Below are 10,852 nucleotides of genomic sequence, written 5' to 3'. Positions count from 1 at the left end.
ACCGCTTTCCAAATATTTCCTTCAGCTGGTCGTAATATGGACATATTTTAGCAATTTTTGCTGAAATTAGTAAAAAATGTTTTATTTACAATAAATTTAAAATATCTGTATAATACTAACCTTCGACGGTTCTGCCGTCAGCTTCGCCTTGTAGTCCTGGACCCGTTTACGCGAGCCAGTCATTGGCTTTACGGTACTGCCCCTTCAACTGTCGGACCTTCCGCCGCATCAGATCCCATGAGACATCTAACTGCGATTTATGTAAAAATCGTTTATAAAATAATTGCGCAGTTGGAGCCTGAAATAATAGAAAATCGCATTAAATCAAAAATTAAAAAAAAAACGTATAAACTTGCCTCAAATTCCTCCTCTTCCATTAAAAACTCTGTAATAGAGTGCACCTCACTCTCCTTACACTTTTTGTTTGGCCGCTGCCTTTTCCTCTTCGCTGGGGGCGCAACTTCGATATTCATATTTATGGTAAACTGTAAAAATTCTTTAGAATTTAAATAGAAATTATAAAATCTATTTATTTCCTCAACAATTTAATAACGTAATATGTCTTTATGTAAAATCACAGCTAAAACAAGGTTGCAATTATATTTTTGCGTGACATTGCACGCAAATATACATGGGTTTTGGTCTGACATCTTTTACAGCCATTGCAAATAATTTTCTGCCTGTGTTTGTTGTTGTGCCGATGCACCAAGAGGAAATATATGCAATTCTTTCACCGTGCAAGGGTTTTGCAAGAGAATACCCCTATTGTATTGACTCACAAAAATGTAATAAATTCTATTAGTTTAAAATTTCTAAACCTTTTTAACGCCTCTGTCGATAGTGTTAAAATGGGTAAAATCGGATTATATCCACTCCCAATTCCAATAAAACATTATTTTGAAAACTACTAGAATTGTGATAACTCACTGTACAAATACGCCAGAAGTACCTCTCCGTCCGGTAGATACGGCAGTGAAAACAGCAGATTTAAGAGAGGAAGCGTCCACCTCCAAAGCTGCCATGAGCACCAACCAAAGTGCACTGGCGGCTAAAGGAGAAAACAAAAAGAAGCACAAGAAATCCCAGAATAAGCTGAGGAAAACCCGGTACCAGAGGGCAGTATTCATACTAGGAAAGATAGCCAAAGACCAGGCAGCCGGTACCCCAGTTGATGAGGCAGAAACAAAACGCCTCAAAACAATAGTAGAGGAATATGAAAGCTACCTAACATGGAAGCAATCAGAACCTCTAGAAGAAAGCACACAAGAGAGCACTTCACAAAAAAGGAATCGCTCTATCACAGAAATACCAGAAACACTGCCCAAAAAACCTAGGCGGAGTGAAGGTGAACACAGCAGCACAACAATGGCAAGGCATTTCTGCGATGTAGCCAGGGATAGCCTGCAAGTGGCCATCATAGATGGGAATTCCTTTTCTCCGAGCACTATACAGGAAAGATGGGTGGAGATCAACGTCAGATTGTCGAGTATGGTGCTAAGCTTTGTACTCGACAATCCTGCGGGTCCTCACCCGGAGTTTGACTCCTCTGAGACCCTCAGGGGCTACAGTGTCATCAAGTGCGCGGACCAGGCCTCGCTAGATTTCCTGACGGATAGTGTTGCTAAAATCAGCAACGCCTTCGTAGGCCGCCAATTGAGGCTTATACCCGCCAGGGACATTCCGAAGGGACCTCGTGCTCGCATTTGGCTACCCCCTCTAGAGCAGCCAGGCGAAACACTCCTGTGCATAAAGCTGCAGAACAAATCTATACCTGGTATAGATGAGTGGCAGCTGATCAAGGAGGAAAAAGCAACTAAATCAAGTAGACCAATACTGTTGGCCATATGCGATGAGTCTATTGAGGCTCTCAAGAAGACTGACTACAAAATCAGCTTCGGAATTCGCAAGGCCAGACTAAAAATCTTCCAAGGCGACAAAGCGGCTGACGAAGACGACACGGAAGAGGTCGACGACGCCAGCCAGTTGCTAAGGAATGTCGGCATCGAAGAAACACGAGATGCCCAATAACTTAAGATGCGTGCAGATAAACCTGCAGCACTCGAAGAGTGCTACAGCGAATCTGAGAACCCTCATGAACGAGGGGGACATAGACATCAGCCTAGTACAGGAGCCCTGGGTCAATGAAGACACCTTTAAAGGGCTAAACAGCAGAAACTATTACCTTTCTTACACACGGAACAAAGGTAAACCTGGGGCGTGCATTCTTATCAATAGAAGAATAAATGAATTTCTTTGTCCTAATTACAGCACAGCAGATATCACAGTGGTAAAGGTGGAACAGTAGGAAAATCCCTTTTTCTTGGTCTCGGCCTACTTGGCCTATGGCGAAAACATACCACCGGCCCCGCTCACCAGACTAGTAGAGGAGAACAGGAAGGAAGATGTCCTAATAGGGTGTGATGCTAACGCAAGGCACACCGTATGGGGTAGCTCCGGTATAAACACCAGAGGTGAGTCACTCTTGCAGTATATTCTGAATAGTAATCTAAGTATATGCAACAAGGGTGATAAGCCAAACTGCTATCCAAAGATCATACTGGGTTGTCAAAAAGTTCTTGCGGTATTTTCGCTAGTTGGCGCTGAAAGCGCGTACTTCTAGTTTTATTCGTCGCATCAGGTCATGCTATACCTTTTTGGAAAGCTCATTTCATGCGCTAACACGTATTTGATTGATTGTCGTTTCTTTTAAGTCGTTCGTGAGTTATAGCGTCGTAAAGAGAAAATACGGCATATTTTACAGTACTACGAGTACTACGATAAAGGCAAAAATGCATCTCAAGCCGCCAATAAAATTTGTGCAGTTTATGGAACCGATACAGTTGCCATTTTCACCGCACAACGATGGTTTCAACGTTTTCGTTCTGGTGTAGAGGTGGTCGAAGATGCGCCACGCTCCGGAAGGCCTGTTGTCGAAAATTGCGATAAATTCGCTGAATTGGTCGAAAGATACCGGCATAGTAGCAGCCGTAGCATCGGTCAAGAGCTGGGCATGAGTCATCAAAAATTCATTTCAATTTCAATAAAAATAAAAAAAAAAATCAATAAAAAGACCGCAAAACTTTTTTGACAACCCATTATTATAAATTAAGAGCAATTACACAAAAAGATGGTAAATTAAGAATTGATAATTATCAAGACTTTTTTGACAACCTATTATATAAGACGTATATATATATATCATATACGTAGAAAATAATTGTCGTACGACAAAATATTTAAAAAACAGTTTGGAAGAGCAGAAACTGTTCAAAGTGCCGCTGGTTTAAAAAACCGGCAAAACTTAAATACCGGTAAAAGCCAAAGTGCCGGTAAAAACAAAAACCGTTTCCACCGCTGCTGTCATCACTCCGCCGCTGGTGCCAACCCGCTGCTCCTATAATTCCGCTGCCGCCATCACGTTGCTGCTGCCGTCACTCCGCTGCTGCCATCGCTGTTGATATGCAGCCGCTGCTGTCATCACCCCGTCGCTGCCAACACTTTACTGCTGGTACCAAGCCGCTGCTGCTATAACTTTGCTCCTGCCGTCACTTCGTTGCTGCCGAAAATCCGCTGCTGCTTAAGTCGTCGTGGGACTGAGCTGCCGCTAATGTCGGATGAAAATTATCCGAAGGCATTGCCATATCCCAAAAAGGTCTATGATAACAATTGCTTGATATTTATCAACACAATTTCAAAACCTTTTGAGCTGTCAACTATCCCAAAGTCATCTGCACCATCATTACGAGCGATGATCGATGAAGTGTCTGCTGTTTATGACTCATTGCTATCTCTGGGCGATCAGAAGCAAATAACAAACGCCACCCTTGGACAGGACAAAATCAGCTTTAGTTGTTGCAGATACAAAGCAGCCAACTTGTCAAAAGTGCAAGTCGAAGGAACACACTTTAACTGCCTGCCCCACTTTTAAGACGCTTCCGATACAACAGAGGTTTGAGTTTGTGAAATCGGTGTAAATTGCTTGCGTAAGGGGCATATTGTATCCAAGTGCAGACCGGATCAATGTCGTGTATGCAATCGATCGCATCACACATTGTTGGACCAGTATCCGGTTTCCCCGCTGCACCTCATCCGTAACCATCAACCACACTTGCCATGCATACAGCGAGTATGCCGGATCGGGTAATGTTGGCGACAGCTGTTATATATCTGCCTGCGAGAGCGTTGCTGGACTCAGGCTCCCAAGTCAACTTTATGACGGAGGACTTGGGAACAAAACGTTAAGCATAATAGGAAGTGGAAATTCCAATGCGATAATGGGCCTTCAGGACGGCTTTAAGTCAGATTGACCTTTAAAGCTGACCGTAAGTTACTCGATCACTCTTATGAAACAGCAGTTTGGCGGTTTCAGGCCCTAGAGGGAAGAACGTAGAAAGATCCAGAACTTCGTAAAATGTATCTGAACTTTATGAATGAATATAGAGCACTGGGTCACATGAGTCCAACAAACAATAAGATACCGAGTGAGCCACACAATTTCTTTCCGCATTAATGCGTTTTAAGACCCGAGGGCATAACAACCAAATGACGTGTTGTTTTTGACGCTTCGCTTCGTACTTCATCTCAAATTTCATTGAACAAACTTTTGATGGTAGGCCCAACCATTCAAGAAGAGTTGTAGAGAGCATACCTCAGAGCATATACAAATTTTTCGACTTAACACCGTGGCTTACGGAATGCGCCTGCACCATTTCTCTCAACACGGTATTTACAAATGCTTAGCGATGCTAATGCAACTAAATATCCACCCGGTTCATTGGTAATTATTGACAGGATCTGAAAATTTTGAGTCTATAGATCTTATAAGAAGTGAAGTAATTAAAATATTAAACTCGGCTGGATTCACCTTAACAAAGTGGTTTTCGAACCACCCTAAATTTTTCGACAGAGATTGCACTGAAAAGTCATTAATCTTCAATGACAAAAATTCAACTAATACACTAGGAATCTATTGGTTGCCGAAAGAGGACTTTCTATCCTCTTGGATTATTAGCTCCACTAGTTACCAAAGCAAAAATCTTATTGCAAGAGCTTTGCATTCAAAAACTAGATTGGCATTAGTCGATTCCATTGCGCCTCGACACTAGCTGGCAGAATTTCAAATCCAACCTACTGCAGCTCTCGTCAATTAGAAATAAGAGCGTACGGATGCTGCATATACATACGAAGCCAATCTGCTAGTGGTGTCAAATGTATGCCGCTTACTGCAAAATTTAGATTGGCTCCGCTTAAGACCAAGTCTCTTCCGCGTCTCGAAATCTCGGAAGCACATCTTCTTGCCAAATTATGGTCGCGAGTTGCCCCAACGTTGAGTCGACGATTCGAGAAAATTACATTTTGGACAAACTCTGAAATCGTAGTGCATTGTGTAAAATCGCATCCATTTTCATTACAAACCTTTGTCGCAAATAGTGTCTGAAATCCAAGAATTGACTGACAATGTACATTGGGCGACATGTACCAACAAAGCAAAATCCTGCGAATTAAGAGTCTCGAGGTTGTAAAGTAAACGAATTTAATAATTTTATATGGTTTGACGGTCCACAGTTCCTCCTAGAAGACACCGCTTTATGGCCAATTAATACTAAGTTCCAGCTCTCCCCGGAAAACGAAGCCATAGAGAAGAAGAAAAACGCTGTCACATTTTCTGCAAATGTGAAAGATAACACTATAATAGAATTGATTGAAAAATTCTCTTCTCATCAAAAGTTGCTTCGTGTGGTCGCATATTTATTACGATGGATCAGACGATCAAAAATGCCTACTGTGGGAAGAGCTCTAACTGCACACGAATTAAACTTGAGTTTTTTGAAAATTGTCCAGGTGATTCAACATTCTGAGTTTACGAGTGAAATCTTAATCTAAAGGCACGACGCTACCCGCAAACTTGCAAAAACTCAACCTGTTCTTGCATGAGTACTCGGATATGCCGCTTTCATTCAAATTAATCCGAGTAGGGAGGGAAGTGATTGGACCTCCTCGGCAAAAGAGACTCTGGAGGTACTAATTACAACGCACTTACCCGGGAGCCAGCAAACACCTTCAACGAGGGTTTAACCAGAACCACCGTTGAACGCAGCTGATTATCGAAGCCAAATAGTGGACAAAAGCAAAATCAAATATGCCATAAATAGTTTTGCACCATTTAAAGCGGCAGGACTTGACGGGATTATGCCCATAATGCTGCGAAAACTGGTAGAACCAATGGTTCAAAGGCTTGAAAATATATACAAAGCTAGCATTCAACTATCTTACATCCCAAGAAGTTGGAAAAGAAGTAAAGTTGTGTTCCTTCCAAAACCAGGCAGAAAAACACACGAGAATGCCAAGGATTTTAGACCTATAAGCCTTACCTCCTTTATGTTGAGGGTACTAGAAAGGCTAATAGATTTACACGTAAAAACAATAAAGACGGAGAAGTTATCGAAGTCCCAACATGCGCACATGAAGGGCCAATCAACCGAAACTGCCCTTCACGAGGTGATAAGTGTAATTGAAAAATCACTACACCACAAACAATACACCATGGCTGCTTTTCTAGACATAGAGGGCGCCTTTAATAACATAGAAGTAAATGCTATAATTAATTCATGGTTGCATAGATGACACTGTGTGCAGATGCATACTATCGATGCTTGAGAATACGAAGATTATAGCTTCAAATGGCGCTGCAACACAAACAAGTTATGTGAGTAGAGAGACGCCTCAAGGAGGGGTCCTCTCTTCGCTTCTATGGGTTGTAGCGCTGAACGAAATACTACTCTAACTAAATGGTGGAGGAGTGAAAGCAGTATCATATGCAGACGATTTAGTGTTGTTGGTATCAGGCATATTTCCTTCAACAGTCAGCGAGATTATGGAAAGAGCACTTCGAAGGTTAAACCTATGGGCTAAGAACAATGGACTAGGAGTTAACCCGAACAAAACAGAATTGATGCTATTCACAAGCAGAACCAAAATCCTTCAGCTAAATACTTGGGGGTGGAGATTGACACCAAACTGTGTTGGAAAATAAATATAGAAAAAAGAATAAACAAAGCATACATGGCCTATTATACTTGTAAGAGAATCGTCAACAAGAATTGGAGCCTCAAACCAAGTATAATAATGTGGATGTATACGGCTGTCATAAGATCTATACTTACATATGGAGCTCTGGTATGGTGGCCAGCGCTAAACAAACAATACAACATTAAAAAATTAAATGGAATACAAAGGGCAGCATGTGCGGGTGTTACTGGTGCAATCAGGTCATGTACGACTGATGCGCTCAATGTGATCCTGCATCAACTACCAATGGACATTTTTATTCACAAAACAGCAGCTATTGCGGCGATAAGAATAAAAAAATAGGGAGGTTGGAATCAGGAGAGCTACGGCCATAGTGTAATCCTAAACAAGCTCACCATTATTAAATCAGACTACATTTTCCCAAAGCTGGATTTCAATCGACACTTCCAGGTGAGGATACCATCTAGACAAGAATGGATAAGAGGTTCAATAGGAGAGGAGGATACCATCTCAGTCTATACCGACGGGTCCTAAATGGACTGCGGAGTAGGCACGGGGGTATTCTCCGCTGATCTAGGCATGTCTCTCTCTATACGTCTACCGAACTCGGCTAGCATCTTCCAAGCAGAAGTACTAGGCATAGAAAAAGCCTGCGAAGCTCTATTGGAAAACCACGGGAATATAAACAAAGCAACTATATTTACGGACAGCCAGGCGGCGCTCCTGGCCTTGTCTTCACCCATGACAAACTCCAGCACAGTACACAACTGCAAGAGAGCACTAAGCGCAATAAAAGACAAGCTCCAACTAAACTTGATCAGGGTTCCCGGCCATAGAAACATTTTCGGTAACGAAAAAGCAGACGAGTTGGCAAAGGCAGGAGCTTTCCTCAACGAATCCGAAGGGGAGCTAATGCCAAGCCCAAGATCAGAGATCAATAGACAATTTCAACAAGTTGCAAATAACAGGTGGAAAAACATTACAAAATGCGTCATAACTAAACAATTATGGCCAACATATGACAGGAAAAGAACCAACGACTTATTAAATAAGTCAAGAAAAGCATCTACAGAGTAACAGCTGCCACAACAAGGCACTGGCCATTTGGGGAACATGCGTCCAAAATGGGTATGCCCTACAACGACATCTGCCGAGGCTGCGGAGTAGCAGGGAACAAGGAAACAATTTTCCACTTTCTCTGCGAATGCCCAGCTCTGGCACAGACCCGGCTCAAAACACTTGGAATCCATCAAGCACCAAACCTTGAATGGATTTTCACTAAAAGCATATCAGACATAAATAGTTTCATCGAAACCTCAAAATGGTTTGAGAGAGAAGGTGAAACGTAATAGCAGATACAGGAGGTTCTACGGATAGTGTATCAAAATGGCACATCAAGGGCTAATTCAGCCCGATAGGGCTGCACTCCTACCTACCTACCTACCTACCTCTCCGTCTATATGTATCAAGTAGCTTTTGTTGTTAACTCGGCTATAATCGCGTAAGCGGTGCCTACGCCAGTAAAGAAGAAGCGCCAGTCGTTTCTTCTTTTCGCTACGTGGCGCCAATTGGATATTCCAAGCGAAGCCAGGTCCTTCTCCACCTGGTCCTTCCAACAGAGTGAGGTCTTCCCTTCCTCTACTTTCTCCGGGGGGTACTGCGTCGAGTAATTTCAGAGCTGGAGTGTTTTTGTCCATTCGGACAACATGATCTAGCCAGCGTAGCCGCTGTCTTTTAATTCGCTGAACTATGTCAATGTCGTCATATATCTCATGGCCATAAAATTTTCGCAAAACTTGTTGTTGTCATCGTCCAAGCCTCCGCACCATATAGCTGGACGGGAATTATGAGTGACTTATAGAGTTTGGTTTTTGTTAGTGAAGAGAGGACTTTACTTCTCAATTGCCTATTCAGTGCGAAGTAGCACCTGTTGGCAAGAGTTATCCTTCGTTGGATTTCCAGGCTGACATTGTTGGTGGTGTTTACACTCGTTGCAAGATAGACGAAATTATCTACAACTTCGAAGTTATGACTGTCAACAGTGACGTGATTCAAACTATTAACACTAACTAAAATAAAGGATTTTGGTGGAAGGAAGGTTGGGGTGCGCCTCCTTTGAAGTCAATTATGCGCCATTTGATACACTATGAGTCCTTTCTGATATCATGATTCATCATATTGCTGAAACCATTTGATGCCCTCAATGAAACTACTTATCTTTTTTTGTAGATTAGGCATTCAAGGTTTGGTACCTAGTGGATTTCAAGATTTTGATGTGTGGTTTGTCATAGAGTAAGGCAACCATAAGAAGTGTAGTACCGTTTCGTTACTCCCTTTATGATTTTGACAATTAGACATAACTCGTATTTCCCAGTCTTTGTGCCATATATTTCATATTCAACTTCCATCCATCAAAATTTATTTGTGTACTTTTTCATTTCGATTTTAAGTAATATTATAGGTACAGAATATATTTCAAAATTGATTTAAAATGTTTTATTAAAGTCTGTATTTATCATTTGTTATTCATACAAAAGTTATTTTACGTGTAATTATATTTGCTACTTAATCAAAAATATTCTATTAAACTATAATTACAACACTGTAAACAAAATTGAAGGTGCCATTGTAAGCATTCAATATACAATTTGATGTTTTGGTATAACATATAGCACAAGATTTCTCAGTATGCACATATGTATACCCTACGGCTTTTCAAAATTCCGAATATGTTATAGAATTTAAGAAAACCTAAGCTACGACAAATATCGTAAGAAAATTTTTACAAAGTTATTACCGTTTTTTCTTAAACATTTTATTGAGTTTCCGCCGTTTCAAAATCATTTCATAAAGTACTTCAAAACCTTCTTGTAAACCTTCTCCAGTTATGGCACAGGCTGGTTGAATATACCAACCTTTAAATTGGTGTGATGGTGCTGAATAGCTGATTGATTTGGTCATTGATTTTGGCTGCATTAGTGCATTAACAGCTGTAGCAGTCGGAGTTGTCACTACTGAAGGTTGTGAGGATCCACATGACAACAAATGTTTGTCGCGAGCTGTCGACAAAAATGATGTGTATATATTAGTAGTATTACTAATTCCATCGCTATTTTCGGATTCTTGGTCAGTTCTTAATTCTCCAACTGCTGCCACTGATGACGATTCGCAGAATTGGTTACTGTTTCCACCACTGTTACTAAACATTTTAATGTTGTGCTGCGATGTGGGTGTCATAGTTTTACCAAACGTATTCATACTAATTGTACTGCTGCTACACACAATACTACCAGTTGATGATGAGCTCGGTCTTGTATTTTGCGTATAAATAGCTGGATGTAATAGTTCATGAAGTCCTAATAATTTTTCTAATTCCTTAGGATTACAAGCACCAGGTAAATCTTGTTTGTTAGCTAATATCAGTACAGGAACACCCTAAATATAATAATTAGGAGCTTTTCTATACAAAGTTATATTAAACTTTACTTGATTGTCAGGGCACTTTGCGGTTCTCATAAGTTCCATTTTAGCTTCCTCCATACGCTCAACATCAACTGAATCGACTACAAAGAGAATGCCATCAGTACATCTGAAATGAGCAATAATAAATCAGTTAAAAATACATAGCTACATATTAGTAATATTTGAGAAGAGGGATAGCTTTTATAAATTAAATAAAAATATGTACGCTTTTCATTTTCATACACGGTTTTAAAAATTAATTTTCTTCATGCTTTTGTCAAAAATGTTTCTGTATTTGGTTATTCAGACTAACGTGTGAGGATTGGCAATTGCTTGGAATAAGGGTTTTACTCAAAGTCAG

General features: G+C 40.8%; 1 protein-coding gene across 1 annotated transcript; it reads right to left on the bottom strand.

Moving 5' to 3' along the window:
* Positions 1 to 460: 460 nt before the first annotated feature.
* Positions 461 to 10,643, bottom strand: LOC120779718. Its single transcript, XM_040112083.1, has 3 exons — positions 10,516 to 10,643; positions 9,827 to 10,464; positions 461 to 485 (listed from the first exon to the last, which is right to left on the bottom strand). Exons 1-3 carry the CDS (start codon positions 10,567 to 10,569, stop codon positions 476 to 478), a joined length of 702 nt encoding a protein of 233 aa, XP_039968017.1. The 5' UTR covers positions 10,570 to 10,643; the 3' UTR covers positions 461 to 475.
* Positions 10,644 to 10,852: the final 209 nt, after the last annotated feature.

Source organism: Bactrocera tryoni, unplaced genomic scaffold (genome assembly GCF_016617805.1).
Source record: "Bactrocera tryoni isolate S06 unplaced genomic scaffold, CSIRO_BtryS06_freeze2 scaffold_11, whole genome shotgun sequence".
In the NCBI taxonomy this organism is placed as follows: Eukaryota; Metazoa; Arthropoda; class Insecta; order Diptera; family Tephritidae; genus Bactrocera; species Bactrocera tryoni.
Note: the sequence above shows the minus strand (reverse complement) of the source record. Positions and strands in the feature narration are given on the sequence as shown.

Bases quoted from the DNA above. Each gene is read 5' to 3' on its own strand.
- LOC120779718 (XM_040112083.1), bottom strand. From the start codon at position 10,569: ATGGAGGAAGCTAAAATGGAACTTATGAGAACCGCAAAGTGCCCTGAC. The intron at 10,465-10,515 runs GTAAAGTTTAAT...TATTATATTTAG, and splicing joins CAAAGTGCCCTGACAATCAA to GGTGTTCCTGTACTGATATT.